Below are 27,500 nucleotides of genomic sequence, written 5' to 3'. Positions count from 1 at the left end.
ATTGCACTATATTTGTCCTCCTAGCAACAGTATTCCAACTATTGACAATATCTTATCTTGAGTCCAAACTTGAGTCTTCTATGAAACTCCTATCTTAAGGGATATTTAAACACTGGCTGGCAGCAAGTAACCTTTTTCACCCTGTCCACCCAAGTCAACATAAATCTCCATTGTGTTATACACCTTAACACCTCTCCCACCACATGTGGTGAAAGTAGTAGGAAACAATCCTTCCTTGACTGGATTCTTACCTCGGAGCCAAATAACATCTCTCACTTGGGTACACTTTCTGCTCTACTGAGTGATTATCTATGCTCATGTGCTAGCAAGTGTACCTCCCAAAATGATCAATTCAGTCTGTAGGTGCACCTCCTAAATCATCACTTTAGTCTGTCCTGTAACTTATGTACCTTTAATGGAGATTACTACTCTAAAACAGTGGAACTGGAACTTGCTAAAAATGTTACCTCTACTTGAAGCCTCAGAACATTTTAATGCCACCTTTTTCAAAACCCTAAATATCCGTTTAAACGTAAGGCTGCAAGACAAGCAGGAGGCAGTTTTCCAACAGAATATGTTAAAATGGCTGCTTACCCACTGTCCATTCTGACTAACCGATCTATTCAGGAATCATATGTCCCATCCATTTGGAAACAATCTTGCATCATTGCCTTGCACAAGGGAGATGGCTCATTAGAACTCCAACTTCTGACCAGATACTATCCTTTCTGTACTCACAAAAAGTTTAGAAAAGTGTGCACACTTACAGTTAATCACATACTTCCTGGACTCAAACCTTCACTCTACTACTGTGCACAACTTCAGGCCTTTCCACAGCCAAAGTGCTGCCTTACTCAGCATTCTGAATACTTTTAACCCACACAGGAATGATGGAAAATTTGTTTCTTCTACATTTTTGGACCCATCCAAGGCCTTTGATACCATATCACAACAAAAAGACTCCTAAATCTTGGCTTTTCTGCATGAACCATCATTGGGTTTTACAGCCACCTAACTTCTTCTTCTTCTTCTTCTTCTTCTTTCGGCTTTTCCCGGTTAGGGGTCGCCACAGCGGATCACCGTCCGCTCATGATTGGCGGTGGAGTTTTACAGTGTTGAGTTGCCAGCTTGGCGCCCAACCTTCCACATAAGGCACATACACGCATGCACTCACACCTAGGGCCAATTTAGTGTGTCCAGTCCACCTACAGCATGTCTTTGGGATGTGGGAGGAAACCGGAGCACCCGGAGAAAACCCACACGACCACTGGGAGGACATGCAGACTCCACACAGAAGGCACCCCAGCCGAGGATCAAACCGGAGAACCTCATGCTGTGAGGTGACAACACTAACTGCTGCACCACTGTGGCCGCCTAATAGACTGGCAGCCACCTAACTAATAGACCATAATCAGTCAAGTGGCAGAATTGTCTCCCTTCCTCTCGGTGTCAGTGTGGTTACCAAAGGAATGTATTCTGGGTCCACTCCTATTCACCATTCACCAACAGTGACCTACACATAACCACCATTATCCAGTGAGAGGGCTACTCAGCCCTCATCTGCTCAACCACCACCCCACCAAGAACTGCAAAGACAAACACGGGAAGTTTTCACAAGTACACAATAATAGTTACAAGACACACACTTGATACTTAACCCCTCCAAAAAAATTAATTCTGCTCACCCCAACCATATTTCAAGTACAGTGTTCTCAGCTAACACATCTATAGCTAAAGAAGTCCCACATGCACAATTTGCATGTGTAACTATAAATGATAAGCTAAAACTTGACCAATGCATTTAAGCAACCATTAAACAGGTTGTCAAAAAGTAGGACTCCTTTACAAAACAAAATCTTTACTGATGGACATCACGTGGAAGACTAGCTTCTGCCTAGCTGCTTCCGACCCTCTTACATGCCTCTTCTATATTCACAAAAATGCCAACCTCCCAACTAACCAAATTTGAACAGTGGTGTAACAAAGTTGTCAGTTTTATACCAACCTTCCATCCAGATCTCATCACTGTGTAAAACCATTAAACTTGATGGAACTACCAAACTGTCTCTCTTGTTTTTAGTTAAAGTTGTCGCAAAGTAGAATATACCACCCTAGAAAATGCCCCTTTTGTACTAACTGTTATTCAGAAATATGCAGTTAACAAAGTCCTCCATTTTTATTACAGATTCTACACTGCTAGCTGCTAAATTTAACTATGCAGTCCTCACACTGAGGGTAACAGACAACACTACTGTATGTAAATCCTTTCTTCATCTCCACCTGAAGGCATTATGGCTTTACAAATGCTCTCTCAAAATGGACATTCCCATTCATTCCTTATTCCGCACTGCACTTCTTGACACATCACACTGTTACTGCCTTTGCTGTGTTTGCAGTAACCTTAGAGTTAATCAGTCTTCTGTAAATTCAGATGCACTGTGTCACTTCTTAAATTTGAACTATGCTTCTTCATATTGTATTGTGATTGTGTGCCTGCAACAAAACATTTATCTTTACTCCTTCTATGCTTTAGTAACGTTCATGCGGACTCACTTTATCTCGACTGCAAATACTTTTTTCTTTTGTATGTGTTTCGCTATTGTTATATTTTGTCATGCTTTGTATTTGGAGTTTTTCTTCCTGGGCCTTTGCTGAAAAGGGGCTCTTGCCCAGCTCATTCAGAATATCCTGGGAAAGAAATGCAAATAAATGAATTGTATGTCTGCATGCATATGCATATCTATATTTATGTATATAAATATACATATATGTGTGTTTGTGAATGTATGTGTGTGTGTCTGTATGCATCTATATATATATATATATATATATATATATATATATATATATATATATAGATAAACGCATACATGTGCGCGCACACACACATTTGTGCACTCATTTTAGTGGAGAAGGGCTTTGGTTGAAAACTGTTTTCTTGGCACACTTTATGCATTAAACATCAACGGTGGTGCAGCGGTAGCGTTGTTGCCTCACAGTAAGAGGTTCTCCCGTTCTATTCTCAGCTAGTGTGCGGGGAGTGCCTTCTGTGTGGAGTCTGCATGTCCTCCCCGTGGGTCGAGTGACATTCCGAAAGACATGCGTGAATGGGCATGCCTTCGTTGAAGGTTGGGCATCGAGCTGGCAACTCTGCACCGGGAAAATCTACTGCCAATCATTAGAGGACCAGAGTTCCGCTGTGGCAACCCCTAACCAGGATAAGCTGAAAGACAACAACAACATCAACAACAAAAGATTGACACACTTCTGTGGCTCTGAGGATTAACCTTAGACCATACCTTCTGTTAATTATTCATTCCAGCTTTGAGACTGTACAATCACCAGAGAAAAGGCATATTCCCCAACCCGAGAAATTATTGATCTCACACAACTGTTGACCTTCTATGTTGTCAACCAAAGTGTGCAAAGAAAACAGTTTTCAACCAAAGCCCTTTTCCACTAAAATGAGTGCACCAATGTGTGTGTGTGTGTCTGTGTGTGTACATACATATATAATATATATGTATGTATGTATATATATATATATGTGTATATATATATATATATATATATATATATATATATACATATATATATATATATATATATATATATATATATATATATATATATATATATATATATATATATATATATATATATATATATATATACACTATATTGTATATATTTGTGTGTATGTATATACATATATATATATGTATATATATATATATCTACATATATATATATGTATATATATATATATATATACATATATATATATATATATATATATATATCAAAACAAAGCAAAAATGGGCAGTGTTCTCCAAGTCTTCAAGCATAAATTAAAAATCTTCCTTAAAGCATAAAATAATAAATCTTTATTAAAATCAATAAAAGCGAGATAAGGGCTTTCAGACTATTCATTAGTCCTTCATCAGGTCTAATTTTCAAAGAGAGATTTAATTACGTTAAGTAAACAATCTTCCAGTCAGGAGCCTTCTTCCATAACACACCTCCTTTACATCCGATCACATCTTCTTTCTGAGCTTAAACCCCTTAAGGACTGGCTTAACCGATAGATTGCTATTCAAACCAGGTTTTCTGTATGCTTGCAGTATAGCTGTCCATCTCATTTCAGCCATCTCGGTTCTTAATATCATATTGCCTCCTCATATATCTATCTCCAAAACTTGTAAAGCTATAAATAAAAAAAGTGTCCAGGTTGCTCTAAGATGTGTTTGTATAAAGGAAAGGAAGTTTCAACGTTGTGGTCTCCCTGCTGTGAATGTCGATGTTCTGGTAAGCCGATGTTTTCGAGGGAATCCATATACACATTGTGTGTGTGTGTGTGTGTGTGTGTGTGTGTGTGTGTGTGTGTGTGTGTGTGTGTGTGTGTGTGTGTGTGTGTACACACACAATATTCTCTTTTCTTTCCTATTCACACAGTTGCTGCTCATCCCGATCAGCTCGCTTCCTTATGTCTTATCAGCATCTGCCAGGGAAATAGTAGAGGACCTATATTTGTGATAATTTCATGGCTGTTTTTCTCTGGCAGCCTGCAGACATTTAGTGGGCACCTTTTGTCCATTTTAATGCCACAGAAACTCTTCCTGTGTCTTTTATAGTGATACCAGATGAACTGCCACCAACATTTGTGTTGGGGAGTCCACCAACACTTATTCCCACCCCCATATTACCCTTCCTGAGGTGGGAGAGCTTGGAAGTATAACTTCCCCCTCCTTTAACCTTTTGAATAGTCCATATCTTTTTTTTTTTCACGGTTACAAACGTTATATGTCGTATGTCTTTTATACAGTTATCATCATTCAAACATTACATGAATCACTGAATTCCTGTCTTCCCTTAAACCTCACTCCTCATCCAGAATATTATTCTGCATGTGCTATCCCACAGTTTCCTTTTTTTTTCTATGCAATTTGCTCCTACCCTTTTCTAAAGATCCCACTTCCGGTTCTTTTATCTCTGTTACAGTATTCAGTACTTCAACTACAGTTGGTTTAGATTTTGATTTCCATTTTCTAGTAATTTCATTTTTGTTAGCCACCTGAATTAATCTTAACAAGGCCTTATTATGTCTAAGCAAGTCAAATTCTGTATCCCAACTCAAAAAAAAAAAAAAAAGAATTTCTGTAGTTACACCCATTTGCTCACCCAGTATTTATAACGGAGTACTCTATATGGAATTTTTAAAGTCTGCCAATTCATTACATCACCAAAATATATGTTCCCAGTTACCTGTTTCTTCCTCTTCACACCTCCAACATTTGCCATCTACCTGAGGAAAAATTATTTGGGGTCTGCTTGGGGTATAGAAATACCTACACAAACACTTCCAAGCAAAAATCCGAAATTTTCTAAACGTTGGTATATATCTTGGAGCTTTACATGTGTCCTCCCATTGTTTCCTTTTGAATTGCTTATCCATTCTCCCCTCCAAATCTTTTCTGACCTTCTCTAATTGACTCCTTTAGTTATCATGGAATATTTATTAATTGTCCTTTAGCAGCAGCTTCTGCTCTAGATTCAGCTGAAATTCTTCCAGAACAGGTGTTTCACTTGGTATTCCCGTACCCTTTTTTTGCCTATACTCTGATATCAATCCCTGATAGGGAAGGAAATCTCTAGCCTGCAGTCCAAATGTCTTCTTGGTCTCTTTCAGTTCTTTTACCTTCGCCTCGTTAGTTACCTGCTCCTAATACCTTAGTTTCTTTGCTAGTTTTCTCCAGTAAATTCCATTATCGTCTTGCCTGTTGTCTGTACTGCTAATTACAGTTATTCCTGTGACACCCGTGTCCTGGCCCAGCAGTCAAGGAGCATCAATCCTCACAACTAACGCCAGTGAGGAGCATCTCATATAGGAGGAAGGATAACAAATACACACATTAAAGTGCAATTTCCCTTTAAGAGCACACAGAGATCACAGTCATTCTGGGGATGGTCGCTCCCTTGCTCTCCAGGTCCCCAATAAGACTCCCCACTGGCACAGCTGTAGCGTCCAGATCTCAGCCTAGTGGGCAAGCTAAAACCTCCAGCACCCTCTCTGTCCAACCAGTGCTTTGTGTCCCTGCCCAAGTAGCTGACACGCGCGCGCGCACACACACACACACACACACACACACACACACACACACACACACACACACACACACACACACACACACACACACACACTCACACACTCACTTTGAGAAGAGTTTTTACAACCACACAGACACTCCTGGGGAAGGCTGGCACAGGTTCTCCAGCTGTGCCCTTTTTCCCCAGACTATACGGTAGTACCAGCTGCCACCACCCACTAATATTTATCAGCTACTCAAAGGCCCTTAAAAGGATGTTCAATTATTACTGTGCAATATTATTATCCAATTGGTAGTATAGCCCAGAGCTAAAGCTATTAGAGTGGCTTTGTATAATTTTACCAAAGGCATGCAAGTACTCTAAAGAGCTTAAATTATCTCTACAAAAACAGCCACAGTTGAAAGGGTTTAAAAATATTTAATAACAAATAGTCAAAACACAAGACAATACTTTCTACTACACAGTGCTAGTCAAGAGTTCAGAGATCACAGAGAAATACTTAAAATAATTCAGTAGGACAGTTTTGACATCACAGAAAAATACAGTCTAATATTTCTAGTTTCTAGCTGTTTCTAAGAGAAAACACAAGTCTAAGATAAACTTACATATAGAGCAAGACAGTGCTGGTGAGTTGGAGGGTCAAGACAAAAATGCTTAATGCTCTGATTCTCTCTGTTTTTAAAATCACATTTCTGGTTCACATTACATCATTCTTCACACTTCCCTGGGTTCCCAGGCTAACATAAACTACATTTACATTCTTCCCCACTGGGCAGAAACCAGAACAATAAAGGATATGTATGCATGCAAATTCTGGCCAACCTTAAAACATTAGGCAGGATGCATCATTCTAGACTTTCTGACTCCCAAGTTTTAAAAGGGTCACAACATGCTTTACTTCGTCAGTAGAGTGCACTGTTACATTTTTTCCAGTTCCACATGTAACACTATTTTTACCATTTAAGACAACAAGCCTGTGGTTTACATTAATATTTACAGATGACAGAATTATCTCCAAACTTCTATCTGGCTAGGCTGGCAGCCTTCACCTATCTTCACCCAATCTTCACAATCCCTATCAGCAGAATTTCCTTTGTCCATTCTCTGGTTGCTTTCTCCGCATCAAGATCCACCAACAACAGTTGTATATTCTTGTATTCTGCTTCTTTGTGGATCACCATTGTTTTATTAATGTTGTCAAATGTTTGCTTCCCCTCCACAAAACCATATATCAGATGTTCATCATGTTTCACTGTTGCAGTCATTACTCTTGGGTTATCCTGCTGGCAGGCTACCCTCAGTCTTCCAGAATTCCAAAGTCTAGGTTCGGCGTCGGTCGCTGTCACCTCTTCCCTGACGTCAGTGCACCGGGGGTATAAAAGATGCAGCCGACACCATTTTCTTCAGTCTTTTTTGCCGTGCGGTGCCCGAAGTAAAAGCAGTTCGCAAGTGCCGGTCGGCCGACTCCTGAGATTTTCAAATCCGAATTTCAGAACCGAAGTCTTCATTAAAGCTACGTACCCCGTTGGGGAAACTTTTTTCTTGCTCCAGACCGATGTCAGAAAAAGTTAACACTTGTATTTCTTGTGGGAAGCAAATATCTCATAAGGATTTTCACTCTTACTGTATTCTTTGCCTAGGCCCTGATCACAATGTTGCTAGCTGTCAGTTTTGTGCTATATTTAACCAATGCACTATCAAGCATCGGTTCGATTTTGCATTTCATTACTTTGGCCGAAGATTTAATTATATAATGCCGTCGGACCAGCTGACAATTGGAGTTTACAAAAAATGCAAGGACAAGGAAAAGGATAGGCATCCAAGGTCCAAAACCGACGACGAAGCCTCTGCTAGGCCAGTCGCTGATTTGCCGGTTCTGTGAGGCGCTTTCGCAGCCCCTGGCGGCCCGCTACCTCAGAGCCACAGGCCACTTCCAACTCCCACGTGGAGCCGACTGGGCCTCTGGAAACTCAAGGTATTGGACACTCGGAAATCATTCCCTCAGATGGGTCCGGAGCCGCTGAGCAGGCATCGGCTTCTGAGGGTTTCTTCAGACCTACACACCTATATATTAAGCCATCTTCAGCTTCAAAGACAAAGACTAAAGCAGCTCTAAAGACAAAGAAACAAGTACAGCATTCTCCTTCTCAGACTTCCATGCCTAAAAAACAGATGCTCAAAATGGCCGAAGACCTAATTAGTTTGATCAGGGGCTCCCATCCCCCCCCTGACAAGAGGCCTAGGCAAGAGACAGAGTATGATTCTTCTGATCAGGTTTCTATTTCCTCTGATTCCTCTTCTGAACACGATTACTCCATGCTTCCCTATGAGGATTCTGATGCTGAAGAATCCATTACTTCAGCCTCTCCTCCTGAGGATTATTCTTTTGGGGAAACCCTGCATACCATGATGGAGCATTTTCACTGGGAGAGCCAAGATTATTCTGAATCTAAGAAAAGGCTCAGAGACTTTCTGCTACTTTCTCAGCACAGACCCCTTGCTATTCCACCTGTTCTGGATATTGTAGATGATGTATTTTCAGAATCCGGCCTGCCCCCTGACTCTTTATCCCCTGCACCTGCTAAGCCAGACAGGTACTACAGGGTCCCAGATTCACATAAATTCTTATATAAAAACCCCGCTGCTGACCCAGAAACTATATCCCAGGGTCCCAAAGGGGTTAAAGCTTCCAATGCAAAAAACCCTGTCCCCTCTGATAGGGATTCTAGGGCTCTAGACAGATGGGGGAAAAAAGTCTACACTTCTGCTATGCTGGCTGCAAGGGCTTTAAATTGTCAGTTTCATATGCTTAAATATCAGCAATATTTAATGTCACTGCTTAAACAGAAATTGTTGACAAATACTGAATGTTCAGAGAACAAGGAATTGCAGGATTTATTGCATGCAGCTGAACAAGTGGGAAAGCATACTTTGCAATGTGGTTATGATTCATTGGAGGCTTCTTGCAGGGCCGGTGTTACAGGTTCTGTTATTAGAAGGCATGCTTGGTTAAAGGAACAGAATCTGCCTGATCATGTTAAAGCAGAATTATTAGATGCACCATTACAGCATGATATTTTGTTTGGTACTAAAGCAGAAGAGGTGTTGAAAAAAATGGAGGATAAAGCAAAATCCATGCAGACTGTTAAGGATTTCTTACAGGTACAGCCACCCAGGTTTAGCAGGAACTGACCCTCTAAAAATAGGTCCTTTCCAGTGTCAGGACAGACCACAAAGAGGCAGATACAGGCATCCCAGAGGCAGATCTCAGCCCCAAGGCTCATACAGGCCTAAACAATGGGGTGCTCCTACCTCTAAAAGCGGAGAAGACAAATCAAAACCTTACAGGAAACAGTCCCAATGACTTTCCTCTACCAGATCCAAGCACTTTCCTTTTGGCAGCCCCCATAGGGGGAAAACTAGCACTTTTTTCATCAAATTGGCAAATGGTTACCCAAGACAAATGGGTCCTGAACATAGTGTCCCAAGGCTACAGGTTCCATTTTCACACCCTACCAAGGTCAAAAGGTATGCCAGACCTGCCACAAAATCAATGGGCAGAGGCACAAAAACAAATTACAGCCCTCATGGACATGAGGGCCATTCAGCAAGTACCACAGGGCAAGGATTTTACTCCAGACTATTTCTAGTACCCAGAAAGGACAAAACCTGGAGACCAATACTGGACCTGTCTATACTAAATACGTTTCTGGAAGTTCCAAAATTCAAGATATTGACTCTACAGTAGCTACTGCCCATGCTGGGCAAGAAGGCATGGCTCGTAACTTTGGACCTAAAAGAGGCATACCTGCATGTCCCAATCAGACAATCTTGCAGAAGATGCCTCAGATTCATAGTTGGCTCAATGCATTTCCAATTCTCTGCACTGCCCTTTGGCTTATCTACTGCACCCAGGGTCTTCACAAAATGCCTGGCACCAGTAATTGCATTTTGCAGACAAAAAGGAATTCAAATATATCCCTACTTGGATGACTGCCTAATTCAAGCAGAGAACAAAAACATTCTTCTGAAGCATTTAGCGTTTATAAAAAGGTTATTAATTGGCCTAGGGTACACAGTAAATGAAAAGAAATCAAAACTAGTGCTCTCTCAAGAGATAATATTCCAGGGTGCAAGCTTAAATACAACTGCCCAAATGGCTTCTCACGCCAGACAAACAAAAGCAACTGACTACTTACTTCAAGAAATTGGCAACAAAAAAACACTTATCTGCAAGGAAAATCCTGCAGGCCTTGGGTTTCATGGCATCTTGCATTCTACTAATTCCATATGCCAGACTGCATATGAGGAAACTACAATGGTACTTAAAAAGTGTTTGGACTCAGCATTGCCACAGCCTGGAGACAGTAATTGCACTCATTCCCTGCTTGCAACAGGAGTTTCGATGGTGGGCAGAGGCCTGTCACCACAACAAGGGTCTGCCATTCAGCTTACCCACTGCCAGACAGACACTGACAACGGATATATGGCAAGAAAATGTGTTCAGGGCACATGGCCTGCAAACCAGATGCATCTTCACATCAATCAAAAAGAGATGCTAGCTGTTCAAAATGCCCTGAAAGCTTTCAAGGACCTGCTTCATCCAAGACAGTTACTGATAAAGACAGACAACACTATGGTCATGTGCTACATAAACAAGCAGGGAGGTACACATTCCTACCCCCTCTGCAGACAAGCAATGACCTTATGGGACATAGCATTGGCTTTTCAAGTTCACCTGCAAGCACAATTCCTGCCAGGAAAAACAAATAACTTTGGCAGACGAACTAAGCAGAAACCTCGTGGATCCCCACAAATGGAAACTGGATCCACAAGTCTTCAGCATGATAATAAGGAAATGGGGATGCCCAGGCATAGATCTATTTGCCTCCCTTCACAACTGCCAATTGCAGAGATTTTGCACAAGGATTTATCATAAGTAAGCATGGAAAGTGGACGCCCTATCCTTCAGCTGGAAAAATCTAACGGTATATGCCTTTCCTCTACTGCCTCTCCTTCCCAGGGTACTCCTAAAGGTCAGACAAGAGAAGCCAAAAATGATACTGATTGCACCAAACTGGCCACACCAGCACTGGTACCCAGTCCTAAAGAGCTTGTCTCAAGGTCCAGCATGGATATTGCCTCAAACTTCTCACTTGCTGACCCAACAAAGCAATCAGATCCTACACAGCCAACTCAGGACCTTAAATCTGGCAGCATGGTGGATAATGTAGCCATTCAGAACACTCCTCTTTCAAAAGCCGTTATGGAGGAGACCAGGAGGCCCAGTACCAGAAAATCTTATGCAGAAAAATGGAAGAGATTCTGTGCTTGGAACCAGGAACAAGGCATTGACACGTGTGTACCAAATATCCCTCAGATTTTACAATACCTAACTGAGATGCTGAACAAAGGCCTTTCTTTCTCATCAGTTAAGATCCATGCCTCTGCCATTTCAGCCGATTACAATACGGAACCACCTATCTTTTCTCATCCTTTAATAAGGCAGTACCTCAGAGGGCTCAAAAACATTAGGCCTCCAAGGAAAGCATCAATTCCGGCCTGGGACCTCAATTATGTTTTGGAGAAACTCACACTGCTTCCTTTCGAGCCAGCATCAACAGCAGATATAAAATTCTTATCCTGGAAAACAGCTGCTCCTAGCAATAACCTCTGCAAGGCGAGTCTCGGAGTTACAAGCACTCATGGCTGTGGAACCTTTCATCATTTTTCATCCAGACAGGGTTTCTCTGAGGACAAACCCTACATTTATGCCTAAGGTGTGGTGTCCAGTGTGACCCTTAACCAAACCATTCACTTACCAACCTTTTATCCCAATCCACAGAACAAGGGTGAGAAAATTCTGCATTCTTTGGACATACACAGGCAGTTACGCTTCTACTTGGACAGAACTAAAGCCTTCAGAAAGACTGAGCAACTTTTAGTGTCATATGCTGCAGGATCACAAGGAAAGGCTATCTCAAAACAGACTATTTTTAAATGGATAGGCCATTGCATCCGTTTCTGCTATTTTCATCATGGCAAATCAGTGCCTGAGGGCATTAGGCCTCATTCCACCAGAGCAGCAGCCACTTCAGCTACCTTCCCCAGAGGAGTTCCAACCAAAGATATCTTGGAGGCTGCAACTTGGAGTTCAGTGCACACCTTCACAAAGCACTACCACTTACCTCTTTACTCTTAAGTCCAGAGCAGGCTTTGCCACTGCAGGTCTGCAGGGCCTCATAGCCTCTCCTAATCCTACTTAGCCCAGCCACCCTTCCTCAGCTTTGGGATTCAACCCAAGAGTAATGACTGCAACAGTGAAACACGAACATAGTACAGTTGTGTACCTACCATAAATGTAGATGTTCAAGTGTATTCACTGTTGCAGTCCTGGTTACCCACCCACCATCCCCCTTTTCTTTGCTGGGACTTATCTGCACTTCTCTATCCTATACAACCTATTTGGTGTATTTGCTTGTAGATGAAGGAAATGTTATTTTTGTGCATGCATTTTTATTGGCATATTTTTCAGCCTACCAATTTGGGGGCACCTGACATCTGGGGCAAGAAAAATTGAAGAAAATGGCGTCGGCTGCATCTTTTATACCCCTGGCGCACTGACGTCAGGGAAGAGGAGAGAGCAACTGATGCCGGACCTAGACTTTGGAATTCTGGCCGACTGAGGGTAGCCTGCCAACAGGATAACCCAAGAGTAATGGCTGCAACAGTGAATACACTCGAACATCTACATTTATGGTAGGTACACAACTGTGCTTTCTTGGCAACACATTTTCCATTCTTTCAGCTGTTGTAGACGTCATCATAATCAACCCCCTTTTCCCCCTTTTTTTTCTCTCTTGATTCAGTGCCACTGTCCTACCTTCAGCACTTGTGCCTGCCATAGGTCTTCTCTCACATAATCTACCCACTTCTCTACTGGACACCCTTGTTTCCTCTTGCCTTCTTCCTGTCTGTCCCAAATCTTCTTCACTAGATTGTCTTTTCTAATATATGCCCAAACCACTTTAATCTGTTCTCTTCGACCTTGCCTGCAATTGGAGCTACTTTTGCTTCTGCTCTGATGGCCTCATTTCTTCATCTTTCCCAGATTGTGCATCCTACCACCCATCTCAGGTACTTCGTCTCCATGACCTCTAGCTTCATCAACCACTCTGCCTTTACTTTAGCTTCCTCATCTGCTTCACCTTTACTGCCCAGGTTTCTGTACCATACAGTAGTACTGCGCACACTATGGTTTGTACACCTTAGTTTAGAGCTTTGTTGTCATTCTTCTGTTATACACTACCCCTGACACACTGTACCAGTTGGCTGCAGCCCCTCTGATTCTAGCTTTGACCTCCTCATTCAGACCTTCCTTCTCCTCAACCACCCCTCCCAGGTACTTGAAGCTGTTAAGATGTTCCACTAATTTCCTTTCTTTCTCACTTGTCAATGTCTTCTGATTTTCCTCATTTGCTGCCATGATAACTGTCTTATCTGTACTCAGTTTCAACCCAGGTGCCCTCAGTTTTGCACTCCATTCCTATATCTTTTGTTGAAGTTCTTGCTCAGAGTCTGCCTGGTTTAAAATTGAAATGGGCCTACGTGAAAGTGGGCTGATGGGCCTTTACAGTCTTTAGATACTGCAGTCACCACATATTTCTTCCAAGATGCTGCTGCTTTCCTCCTTTTAAAATGCTGTCAAACAGAACCTTCCAAATCTCATCACTTTCTTCCCTCTTAGCTTCCAAACTCCCACAGGAATACTGTCTATTTCTGGAGACGTCCCTGCAGATTGGTTATACAGAAGTGTTTTTATCTCATCTCCTCTTATCTTAACTGTTAGTTGTTGAGTCCCACCTGCCTCTAACTTTGTTATAATTAAGTCTTCCATAAATCCTTCCATTTTTGCTTTTTCTTGATTGATTTCCACATTCCTTTGCTTTATACATGTTTTCATAAAATTTCCAAAGTGCCCCTAATACATCTCTAGGATTTGTGTTTTTTTTTTATTATTATTTTAGGCTCCTTAAGTTTGGCAACAACATATTCTACTTCTTGTTGCCTAAGTCATTCTGCTAAAATGTTTTGAGTTGTAGAGTCCTTATCAAAACCAGTTGCTTAACAGCAATCTTTCTAAATTCATGCATATTATCCAGGTACTCCCTTATTTTCTCTTTAGCACTCTGCAGTTGTACCTCTTCTTATAATGAGAGTCCTGTTATTCTGCAATACTGCAATACTTTAAGCTTTGTCAACCCCTCTAAGTAATTTCTGGAACTTCTTAACCACTTAACCACTATTTAAACTCCACTTTCATTTTATCCCACTCACCAGCTATAACTTTCTATCTTCCCTGATAAATTTTAAATAATAATTTCCACTACCCATTCCTTAAATTCGTCTCTAACAAGTAGATGAGGAAGTACTGGTATCTCATTTTTACTTAATTACTGTGCAATTTTATCTTAGTTGCTACTGGCACATGATCTGAAATAGTTATTGGATGTGTATCGAAAATTTCAACTAAATGTACATGTTCCTGTGAAATATAATTTCCTGTCTGGTTTAGCACAGTTATTGTACCTTGAAGAATAAATGTAAATTTCTTTGAGTTCCTAGTACTGAACTCGCATCTTCCATACCAAATATTTTCATAAATAAACTCTGTTGTTATATTTTTACCTTGCAGGTCCACCAGATGCCTCCTCACTGCTGTAAATCAAGTTCCAATCCCCACATATAAGTAATATTCCCTGCTGAAAGTTGATAGCAACTTTAGGTGGACTATAAATACTCTCCCTTGCCAGTAGCCCCTTACTGCCACAAATATACCCTTACTCTCGTTTACCCTCCTCTATCACCTCTATCACTATTGGAGATTCTCTAGTAAAGATGCAGTCATACCAGCAGAAAAGGTTGATCCTGACAAAAGTGTCCCCCCACACCAACAACCAAAGATTTTAGCCTTTTTAATTTAAACAAGCTTTTGTCCAGCCTTTCTTCTCTTTTTACATTGTAATACATGTACTTCTTAAAACTAAAAAAGAAAACAATCTACTTTTTTGTTGTATGTGATACAGATACTAGGAGGACATGCAGTTTATATCATGAAGTGTTTTATACAAATACTGTTAAGAACAAAACATTGTTTTACACAGTTACTTTTTTTTTTTTAGTTTTAGCTCCCTTCCAAACATTAATGACATGAAGTGGATTATATGCCATTCACTTCTCCAACAAGTTCAACAACGTCAACAAAAATCTTACCTTTGTGTGCCACTTTTTCTTGTAAAGCCATGTAATTTAGTATTGCTGGTCTTCTTCCTGTTCCTCTGCATCTCCCAATCCAAGACTCCAGTTTATGTCCAAGGTACTCCCTTTGTCTCTCAAGCATTTTCCTTTGTGACATTGGAAAACTTTTTGCTGGCAAAGTATCTAAATGAACCTTATTATCAGAAGAATAATAAGCAGAGTCTTCTTCCATTTGATGGCTCACTTTTTGTTGGTCAGATTTTTGTTATTTCCTCCTTAGGCTGCACTGCATCAAAAAATGACTGATGCAACTGGAAAAAAAAAATATTCTGAAGACAGCTGGATAACAGCAGCTTTAATCACACGTACCTCTTGACATTCCCTGATTGCTGAGATACATTTGCTTTTCTTCTACCTGGTGTACAGTGAATAATCATTTTTCACAAATGCTCCACTGTCTATAATTTTTCATACTTTGTTATTCTGACACTTTTGTCAGGATCAAACTTTTCTGCTGGTATGATTGCATCTTTACTGATGCAGGTCTTGGCTGCTTTCTAATGGTCATGTTTGGAGCACATAGGTAATGTGCCCTTTCAATTAATAAGTTGGGCTGTGTAATACCAGTACATTTACTTATTTATGCTTTCATAAAATGAATACTGTCATTTCCTTCCAGTTTCTCTGGTACAGTTGAAAGTCTCAGAATTTCTCTGCATGTTCTGTCTGTCCTCTTAACTCTCCTGTCTTTTGAAACAGTTTATCAGTTCATCTGAATAGCTGTTTAAACTTCCATTTTTTACAAACTTTTTGGTCCTTGAGCTGATGTGCTCCTTCAATGTTTAATTTATTTTAATCAGTTCTTAGCACGTTTGACTTATTTTTCCTCTAAATTACTGGAAGCCATCTCTCATACCAGAACTGGAGCTTGAAATGCTATTTGCTGAACAGCTGCAGGATTCTTCCCAGTCAGTGTTTTCTGTTCACTTTTTCTAGTTGATTTTCTTTCAAGCTCTCAGTTTCTTCTTTGCAGAGATCTAGGCATTGCACTTACTAGACAGCAACTGAATGTTACCAAACTTATCTAGCAAGTTTCTTCTCTCACTCAATTAAGGTGTTGATCAGTGTGCAGCCATCTTGGGAAACTGAGTAGTCCATTTCTTTGACTGAACTTTGATTGCTTTGTTTTAGAAAGTAGATTGCATACACTGTTAAAGTCCTGCTTTGTGCCATCAAACATGATGAATGCTGTTTAAGTTTGTTTAATTTTTATCTAGTATTATGAAGTCAGTTTTGAAAAGCAGATGTTTGCTACAACCACTCCTCTTTCCATAGGTTTTCTAGCAAAAAAAAAAAAAAGCCCAAAAAATCTTGCAGTGACCTAGATAGCAGCTGGATTTTTGATTCTGAGCACTAATGTCAAATGTTTAACTGAATGTCTGGTCTGGCTCTTGGTAGATTTGGGGATGGAAGAGTGCATTTGTGCAGTATTTTGTTACTGTGTTTCTACAAGAAAGTTTGTTCACTTTGCTTTTGTCTGCATTAACATGTTTCATCAGTGACCAGACAACAAAATGCAGGTACATTTGCAGCAGAGTCAGTTTGCTACAAAAAAAGAACAATAAAAGACACTTGCTTGGTGCCAGCATTTGGATTTAGGGCTGATTTTTCTTGTAATGTAACCTTGTGTCATTAATGGAGGCAAACTGTTTTGAATTTGCAGATAAAATAGGTATTAAAATATTTTAAGGAACTTTTTTTTTATATTATTTCCAGTGTTTATACCTTAAGATTTCATAAACCGTATTTTACATTTGTTGCAGTGCTTTTAACCCATCTCATTTTCTATAGGGTGCTGGTACAGATGAAGCCTGTCTTATTGAGATCCTGTCCTCTCGGACAAATGCAGAGATCAAAGAAATATGCACGATCTACAAATCAGGTAAAACATACTTGACAAATGAGATGTCTGCAGCAATGCATTGTAGAGATGATGGAATCACAACACCCTCTGCATCGTTTAAGTCCAGTTCAAGTTGAAAGAATTTGCCTGCATCTGTTTTTTGTATGACATCTGTGGATCATATGAACAATGTGTAAGGATGATATCAGAAAACAGAATAACTAAACCATTTGAGTTCTTTTTCAAAACGCTGAGTATAAGTTCAAGTGTCTGTTCAACAGAAATATCAGGTTTTGAACATGAGGCATAACTGAAAAATGTTTGGGCAATTTTAACAGTGGCAGAAATAAGTTTTGCTCTTACTTTACACACACGGTAACTAAGACCTTTCTTAAATCATTTAACTGAGTCAGAGAACTTATCCCTACAAAAGTTTTGCAGCTATGAACCCAGATCACAAAAGCAATGCACATGGACAGTTTTGAACAGCCATAGAAACTGAATGTCTCTGACAGGATGTTCACACTCATGATTTAAGTTACAGGGCAGTTAACCAAAAGGGCCATTATTCATTTGAGGGAAGTGAAATTTGGTTATTTTCTAACAATTTCTACTAAAACGTGGGTATCTGTCTGCACTCATAAAGCCACAGAGAGCTTATTTTGAAGATTATTTGTCTTTACTGACACAATTAGTTTTACACCTATATTTATCTTAACTGTCATGTATACATTAAATACCATCATTTGTTTGAGGTATGTAGCCATTAATGTTGTGTTTTGGACAGGCATGACTACTGTTCTGTCTGCTGGACCCCCATCAGTGTTGCATATGTTATCTTTGAGTGTTTAGATCCTTTTCTACTCAGGACTGTGAGGAAAATGTTCGAGAAAAGAAGTATTTTGTCAACTTGAAAAGTGGCTCTTATTATCTCTATCTTTAAGAAATGCTCTTTAGATCCTCATGACTTTGGAAATCATTCCCCTCTTCTTAACCTCCTGTTTACTGGACAGATCACTGAGAAAGATATCTATAAACGGCTGGAGGCATTTTCTTCTACTGCTGATGTCACGGATCTATATCAGTTCAGTTTTAACATCCAAGCAGAACACCAAGACCACCCTCATTATAATAGTTAATGACCTCTTTATGGTGAGGAATCAAAGGTGTTCTTCCCTTGTGTCCTTCCTTTGTTATATTTTTATGCATTTTGGCACCATAGATCATGACATTTTAAATGCAGGCCTCCAAACACACTGTGAGCCTAACCTCTTTTGTTTTCAAGTCATTTGACTCTCATTTCTGGGGACATTGTAAGATGGATATTTCAGGCATTACATTCCTCAGGAAGTTACATGCTGATGTGCAGAGTTCTACAAAGGTTGGGTTTAGCCTCATTGTCATTTGTTTTCTGTGCTAACTGTAAGGGAGATTATTTGAAGGGCATCTCTGCTTCACTTGGGAGTAGTTGTCTTATGTTACAATAGACAATTGTTGGTAAGACACTGTTGGATAGCTTGTTGTCTTAGATTCAGTACATTTAAAATGGAGGCATTGAACATGTATGGTACCCTGAGGCCATGCGCTGCTTCTAGCTTATCTGATGTGATTGTCATTGTTATAGAAGTAATAAGCTGAAGTTTGTTTCCTCATTCAGTAATCTGAGATGTAACTTGACTGCATGCTGACACCAGTGGTCTTCATATTTCTGTTTAAAGAGCATCCACTGAATTATTCTTCCTGGTGATTTGGAAGCATTGTTGCATAACTCTCAGCTGTCCCTGATTTTTCAAGGGCATCCCTGATTTTGACTACAATTTTAGCTCTGTCCCTCTTAATCCCTTCTAAAACTGGTGACTTTTGGAGAAAAGGTGATGAATTGCATATCATAAATAATGACAATAATTAGAGATATACATTTATTTTACTTCAGAAAAGTATATATTTCAGTAATTCACATTCTCTTATTCTCGTAGTGTTTGTGTCCCTCAATATTTCTGGATTTGTCCCTGATGGGTTGAGAGCTATGTGCTGCTCATTGGCAAGATATGGCCACATTTTGTATGAATTCAGCAAATGCAGAATTTTGCAGCAAGTTGCCAACTGGTACACCATATTTGGGTTATACCATTCTTGTTCTGCAGAACATGCATGGTTGCCAATCAGTATGAGATCATTATTTAAGTTTTTTGCTCTAGTTGTTAGGACAGCACAGTGGCACAGCAGATAGTGATGCTGTCTCGCAGCAAAGGGTTCCCCGGTTTGATTGTTGGCTGGGGGTGCTGTATTTGTGGAGTCTGCATGTCCTGTCTGTGTTTACATGGGTTTTGTCTGCATGCTGCATTTTCCTCCCACATTCCAAACACATGCAGTAGATGGATTGGAATTAAAAAGGCCCTCGTAGTCAGTAGCATGATAAACACCTATGAACCTAAGTTGGCCATTGGTGTGAGTTTGCATCTGGTTGTGTGGTATGGAAGAACAGCCATGGCAGGTATAGCCACCCAGTGGTGTGAACCTTGGGTCTTGATGATGGTCACTGTCGGACACTCCAACTCCATGTGGGAAAAGGGCTTGCGGATGAATGGATTTAAGTTTCTTGTTGTAATTGTTCAAAGTCTCCTTAATTTGGGTTCTGAATATTTAGAAGCGAGTCAAGTCTCATGATGTCCTGTCTGAAGTTTCTCTCAACAGGAACAGGGCAGAATCCAGTTTCTTGAATGTGCTTACAGACTTGTGATAGACATTCTACTATCTACCAAGTATCTGCCCTGTAGAATTCATGAACATCCATGATTCTGACCTGTGATACTGACATTTCATTTAGAAGGTCCCTAGATGACCCATTAAAAGACTGATTTAAAACAAACAATATAGTTTCAGCTTATTGTTTTATCTGTTGTCCTGCTTGAATGTGGTGGTTTTACTTTATTATTTAGTGATAAGCAGTTAAATTATTAAATATTATTCTGACTATTTTTTTCAAGTGGAAGGATTTTTTTTCTGTGAGTTTAGCCAGTTTTAGTAACTTAGCTTAATTGTACATGCTTTCTGTGCCAAGAGAGACCACGAACAACATTTTGTGACTATTGCTTGGTGTTATTAACTAGATAGAAAACAGCCACACGGTAGCCAGCTAGTCCAAAAGTTTAGTGAGTAAAGTGTGTAACTATTCACAGTGTTTTATCTCATTCGTATTGATAAACCATTCTATGTTCAATATTAGGGTCAATATTAGATCAGCAAATGCTTAAACAAGCAAAAGCTGATTGATCGACCTTATTTAAGCGAATGTTCAAAATATCGAAGCAACAGAAACCCAAATTTTTTCCTAGGGAAAGAATTTGGTTGTCTGTTTCTGTTGCGTCAGTATTTTCAGTGCTGTGGTGGAAAGTTACGGGTCGGATTCAGTTAAGTGTGATTGTGTGGATGTGAGTGTTAGGGTGGGTTAGGTGAGTTAGGGTTAGGGCGCGGGTTAGGTATGTGGCGATTGTGTGGACGTGAGGGTTAGGGTGGGTTTAGGTGAGTTAGGGTTAGGGAGCTGGTGAGGTGAGTGTGCGATAGTGACGGACCTTAGGGTTAGGGTTTGGGTTAAGGTAAGTGGATAGTTAGTGGTGTGTGCATAGTTTAGTGTAGGGTTAGGTGTCAGATTTTAGATGTATGTGTGTGGATTTCTGTTTGTTTGGTGTGCTTGTGTTGTGTGTATGTGTTTCGGATCAGCGATTTTTTTTTTTTTTTTTTTCCCTAGGAAAACAATCGCTGATCTGACCGTTCGCGATTCTAAGCTTTCGCTTACATAAGGTCGATCAATCAGCATTCGCTTTTTTAATCATTCGCTGATCTAATATAGACCCCAGTATTAGGATTAAAACTTTTAATAACATAAAAACAGTAAGCACTTTCATCATCGAGACATACTAGTCAGGACTTCATCAGATTTTTAATGTTCTCACCAAAACAGTTAATTTTTATGAGTCACGTGACGCACTACATGGTTACTGTTTTTATGTTATGAAAAGTTTTAATCCTGCTATTGACTATACTATGTTTTATCAATATTATTCTTTTGAACATTTTTTCTGCAATCTGGTCCTTTTGCTTGGCTCTCATAATATGTTATCTTATAAGACTGGAAAGATGCACTGTCTATGATTGTATACTTTTGATTAATGTGTTTGTATAGACTGAATACCTTTGCCATGCTGTATGCTAAAACCTGATCTTGGATGTAGTTTTAAAATAATTTCAGTTACTTCTGTGTGGATGTAGGTTTAAAATAATTTCCGTTACTTCTGTGGTTTGCTCTGTACTGTACTGTACTGGTGAAGAATACACCTGTATTCCTCATTTCATAAAAAAAATTTAAACTTTGTTTTGCAGAATATAAAAAGACTCTGGAAGAGCACATAAGAAAAGATACATCGGGACACTTTCAGCGATTGTTGGTGTCACTTGTTCAGGTAAATGTATTCTATTAAAGAAAATGTTCTAAGAAAACATAATGACCAGCCTTGCAGCAGAGTTTATTACCAATGGCTGGAAGTTTGGTTGGGAGTTTGCAGCAGAGAGTTGTAATTTGTTATGCATTTTTAAATAGTCCAGAATGTATTTGCTGTTTTGCTAAGATTTTGGGCTTGCTCCATGGATATCTTAAAAGGACAAATGAGGTCTACTTTAAGAGTGATTGAAAGATGCGCTGATTTTTCGGCCAAGGTGTACTGGTGATTTAAAGTTCATTCATGCTTATGTTGAACACTGTTTGACTACTTTTCCTGCTGTATATGGGTTCCAGGGGTGCCACAGTAACATGGTGAAAGATTTTGGATGCCTCTTTCCAGCATAATATCCTCTTCAGGGACCTTACATACGTAGTATTGAGAATGATTAGAGGAAAGGCATACCCATGTTAGGGGATATTTAAGCAATCTCACTCCTCAGTTGTAATCCTGTTATAGTTTTTTGCATTAAGAAAACACAAGGGAATTGTGTCTAGGTCTTGGGATGTCATTGTCCCCCTTTACTGAGCCCTCATTATGCCAGTCATTGAATGTAATGCCCCCTTTGAAATGTATCTGTCCAGACACATGCAAGAACTGGAATGCCCACAAGATACCTTACTAAAAGGATATAAGGCCTAAACAACATGTCCTACATGGACCAACTCAAAGCCTTTTCCATGTACTCGGTATCCTACAGACTGCTAAGAGATGACCTGTGGCTGGCATACAAGGCATAATCCAACCATTTACTGATGTTTTACTGCACATAGGTAAGTCAAACGACATCAGGAATACTCTGCCTAAGGGATCTAAACCTTTTCTGAAGCAGCAGTAGAATGATTTGGAAGGATGGGTTTATTTCACAGAGGATACTGCTGCTGTGGAACAGACTCCCCATCCACATAAAACAAAGTTCATTCCTCTCTGTTTCCAAATGCATCCATGTATTTGGAAACAGAACATTTACCCCAAGGCTGCCCACTGCACTACTACTGAACACAGGTAGCTACTAAATGCTTTATTCCATGTATGGGTCCCTTCAAATTATCTATGGCATGATCTCTGTTATTTTTGATAGGGGTAATTTATATATTTATTTGACATTTGTTAATTGGATTAGTCTGACTGGGCAGGATGCCCTTTTTCAGCAGAAACCCGAGGAGAAAAGTTCCAGGTTACATAAAATTTAACTATACAGTGAAAAAACAAAAAATAAAGCAAGACTTGTAGCAAATTAAAGTTTTGTCATTATACAGTAGTAAAAATCAAATAGGAAAGATAAGTACATCAGATAATGTTTGTAGCATGCAAATAGAGATACCAGGAATAAATAATGTGTCAGGAATTTGTATTATACAGTATAGTAACAACAAAAGAACAAAATACAAACATGTGAAGGTAAAGCATTAGTAGAAGTGAAGGAGTATGGAGGCACGTTTAAGAATTCAGTCATTGCTTAGCTGAAGGATGGATTGGTCGTCAGGAGGTGTAGGAGAGATATTAGAAACAGAAGAGAAATTACTGGGGACAGTAAATAGGTTGAGGTAATAGGCTGAGGAGATGGTAAAAACTCACTAAAGGAAAGGGAGATTAGTTAAGGGGATGAAAGAGGAAGTGGGGAAGATGAGGGAGACTGAGGTGGGGACATTCAGGGGGGTCATTACAGGAGCAGATCCAGGAGTTTAGCAGAAATTCTTTTAATGCTGTTTTGAAACTAGTTTGGTTACTAAGGGAGCATATGTGGAGAGGGAGTTTGTTCCAGGCAGGGGAGACTGAGTGACTATATAGTATTTTGCCAATGGATTTGTTGGGTTTTGAGGTTTGTAGCAAGAGCTGGTCAGAGCTACATAGGTCACGATTAGGAATATAGGGAGAGATGAGGTTTGCCAGAGATGGGCAGGTGAGGGGTTGGTGAATGAGCGAGTGGGCCAGGTGGAACTGTGGGAGGAGGAGTTGAAGTTGATATTCCAGCCAGTGTAGTTTTTTTAAGGAAAGACAGTGTTGAGACCTGTAGGGGAGATTACTGGCAAATCTGGAGTTCGTTTGTTGTAAAGATTCTTTTGGAGGTGGGTAAAGATAGGGGAGGCATGTAGTAAGGTGGGGAGAAGGTAAGCTTGAGCTAAGGACAATTTAGAATCAGGAGTTAAGAAATTTTTATTCCTATACAGAACACCAAGTTTTTGGTATGCCGTTGATGTGGATATCGAGTTTGAGTTCATCTATGTACACCCCAAGGAGTGTAGTGTCGGTTTCGACTTTGAAAGAAGTGTTGTTGAGAGAGGAGATAGAGAATGAGGGTTTGAGGTGTTGGAGAGGTTTAGGAAAGAAAAGTAGTAGTTTAGTTTTGTTTGGGTTAAGGAGCAGCTGATTGGAAGAGAGCCATTTTTCAACTCAGTACAGAGATTTTTGGGTGATGGTTAGTAGATGAGGTAGATTATCAGATGTAGAGATGATAGTTGAGTCGTCAGAATATTGTATGAGTGGGGAGAGGGCAGGACTGAAAAAGGTTATTGGTAAAGGTATTGAATATGAGGGTCTCCAGGATGGAGCCTTGGGGAACCCTGGTATGAATAGAGAGGAAAGGGAATGCATCAGATAGCCATTTGACAGATTGTAGATGTTCAGATAAGTAGCTAGAGAACCAGCTGAGAGAAGAATTCTGAGGTTAAGGTGAGTTGGTTTGGAGTGAAGGAGACTGTGGGATACAGTGTCAAAGGCTTTACAAAGGTCAAGGAATAGGCAAGAGACTAGCTTGTTATTATCAAGGGAGTTGGCAATAGAATGAGTAAAGGATAAAGTGCAGTGGTAGTGCTATGATGGGGTCTGAAACCGTGTTGAGTGGGGGTGAAGAGGTTCTCTTGAGTGAGATATGTAACTAGGTGTTTGTGTATACACTTTTCGAGAATTTTAAAAAGAGGGGATAGAATAGCAATAGTTCTGAAATTAGGGGGTCAGTGGAGTTACCTCCTTTGTGCAGTGGCAGAACATAGAATTTTTTTCCAGATGTGTGGATTCCTGTATGGACTGATTGATAAGTATGGAGACTGGACAGGCAATGGAGGATGCTGCGAACTTGAGATAGATGGGAGGTAAGTTGTCAGCTGATGGGGAGCAGGGTTTAAGTTTAAAAAATAGAGATTGAGTTAAGGAAGTGGGGGATTGGTTTGAAGTAGAAAGGAGTAGTAAGGGGGTGGGGTGTGATGTCAGGGATAGGGTTAGAATTAGATTTTGTTAAATTCTGCATGAAGCTGATGAAAAAGGTGTTCAACAGAGTGGCAGTCTCAAGAGAGATGGAGTTGGGGGAGGGATTAGGGGGGAGATGAGTTGCCTGGGTGTAATAGCCTGTTAGTAGTAGACCAAAATTTTGGGGGATTGGAGTGAGGGTTCTTTTGGTGATTAAGATAGAATGATTTTTTTTCTTGTCTACGTTGATTTCTTTTTTAGTTACATTTCTAAGTTCTGTGTAGAGCTGGAAGTTGGTAGTAGTTTTATGTTTATGCCAGGTTTTCCAAGCACTGTCTCTTCTCTGCATGAGGGAGAGTGTTTTTGGTCAACCAGGGAGCATAGTTAGTTTTTACCCTTATTTTCCTGACGAGGGCCATATAGTTGAGAATGCTGAGAAATGTAGAGTTAAAATACAAGCCACCTTCTTCAAGTGGGAGGTCAAGAAGAAAAGACCAATTTATAGAAGCTAGAGTTTGATTAAATAAGTTTGGGTCAAACTTATATAGGTTTCAGCAGTCTCTATAAGTCTGTGATCTAGGTGAGTGGGAAGAGTACTGCTGGATAGTGACAGGTAGGTGTTCACTAAGTGAGTAATGTATAATTCTTGACCATGGGATGAGTAAGGCTAATCTAAAACCAAATGGGATAGGTTATTTAAAGCACAAAAAGTTTAACTGGCTAGTCTTAAAATGTCCACAAGGGCAGCTAGCCTATTACTTAACTATGAACTGATAAGAATGTGCCTAGATGTCAGAGATGGCAGTGCAAATGTCATGACCTGTTAACTGCTACAGATCTTTCTGACAGTGTTTAAGGAGGTATCTTTAAGTGGATTCAGTAACAGCCCACTGTACTCCAAAAGGGCTGCCCATGTAGAAGATTAGTTCCCTAAATTTGCTATGGTTTCAGAAAGATTTATTCAGTGCATATTGGTTCTGAATATTATCAGTAAAAGAAAGAGAATTGGTCCTGTCCTTTTATGACCTGCTCTGAAGCCACATTTAGTCTTAATGGAGCTGCCAGTGCACTCTGTTCTTTTGATCAGATAAGTGGTGTAAACCCATTAGAAGCCCCCCCTCACACTTTGTGCATTCTCCAGTGATCCCCAGTTCTTTCCGCCACTTACACTCCTTGGTTCTGCTGTTTGAAGAGGATGTAGGGAAGAACGCCTGTTTGAGTTCCAAAGGAAATGCCCCTTTCTGAGTCTTAAAAACTTTATGGCTTTCAGAGAGGGTCTATATCATATTACCGGATGATGAAAAGAGCGAACGCTCTTTCATCGATCTGATAATGTCGAAAGGAGAAAAAAGCAAAGTCAGAGAACATCGATTTTTTTTCCCAGGGAAAACAATTGGCGGGCCATCTTCAGGACTTTGCCATTTCCACCACTATGATGCGATCTCGGAGTTGGTATATTTAAGTAGGGGGGGGGCACAGCCTTTCACTTTGGGGGGTGAAGCTCCACACTTCATTTTGTGTTTAAACTTTTTTTTTTTTTTTTGCGGAGCAGCAAATTTTTTTCCCTGACCATTTTTACCTTTATTGACGGTATCTATAAAGGTTAGGAGTGCAGTGTTAGTACTATGGGAGGAATGGAAGTCATGTTGTGTATGGGATAGGAGGTCTTCGTGCAGGAGATAGTTTAGCGCAATTGTTTTTAATACATTTTTAAAGTATTTTGGCGAGGGGAGATAAGATTGCTATAGGTCTAAAGTTAGTAATGTCTGTTGAGTTTCCTCCTTTGTGCAGAGGGAGGGATAATGTATGACTTTTTCCAGAGAGTGAGAATGTGGGATTTATGGGCTGATCTTTTAATAAGGATTGGGGATGGTAGGCAATTCTATTGGCTGCTATTTTAAGGTATTCACTCAGAAGGTCATCAGCTGAAGTAGAGCATGATTTGTTTAAGAGCAGTTTTATATAGGATGTGGACACAGGTTTGAAGGTGAAAGTGGATGTGGTGATATGTGGCTGCTGGACAGGGTTAGGATTAGATGTTGGGGAATCCTTGGTTAGAGATGCTATACTATCTATAAAGTAAGAGATGAAGTGCATTATGGTTTTGAATGATGAGTTCTTGGGAGAGGGGTTAGGGTTGAATTTATGGCTGGAATGTAATATTTCTTTAATGCTGTCCAGAATATTTTGGGGTTGTGTTTACTGTTATTCTGAAAGCTGTTATTGTGTAGTTTTTTCTTTCATTATTTTGCTTTTCAGTACAATTGCAAAGCATTCTGAAGTTTTCAAGATACTGTGCTGTTCTATATTTTGACATTCTTTTCATGGTTTTTCTCATTAGCATTCTGCTCCTTTTGGATAGCCAAATTATATTATGTGCTTTTAGTATCTTCCTTCTAAGAGGTGCAAGGCTATTTAGGATATTGTACTGAATTCATTTACAGCATCATCTAAGGGGAGGATTTTTAGGAAGTTCCAGTTAATGGATGATAGGTTAGCAATGAACATTGCTGGGTTAAACTTTGAAAGGTTGTGTGTTTTATAAATGT

The 27,500-nt window shown here is 39.9% G+C and overlaps 1 protein-coding gene across 2 annotated transcripts in view; it reads left to right on the top strand.

Annotated features, from left to right (window-relative positions):
* The window catches only part of ANXA11 (annexin A11), an 872,911-nt gene that overhangs the window by 625,491 nt on the left and 219,920 nt on the right, over positions 1-27,500 (top strand). For both annotated transcript variants that reach the window (XM_044055766.1, XM_044055767.1), the window contains 2 exons: positions 17,218-17,308; positions 21,650-21,729. In XM_044055766.1, the coding sequence (XP_043911701.1) occupies positions 17,218-17,308; positions 21,650-21,729 (171 nt within the window). The remainder of the gene's footprint in view (positions 1-17,217; positions 17,309-21,649; positions 21,730-27,500) is intronic.

Source organism: Protopterus annectens, chromosome 14.part0, assembly GCF_019279795.1.
Source record: "Protopterus annectens isolate FY-2018-M chromosome 14.part0, PAN1.0, whole genome shotgun sequence".
NCBI classification, from domain to species: domain Eukaryota; kingdom Metazoa; phylum Chordata; order Ceratodontiformes; family Protopteridae; genus Protopterus; species Protopterus annectens.
Note: the sequence above shows the minus strand (reverse complement) of the source record. Positions and strands in the feature narration are given on the sequence as shown.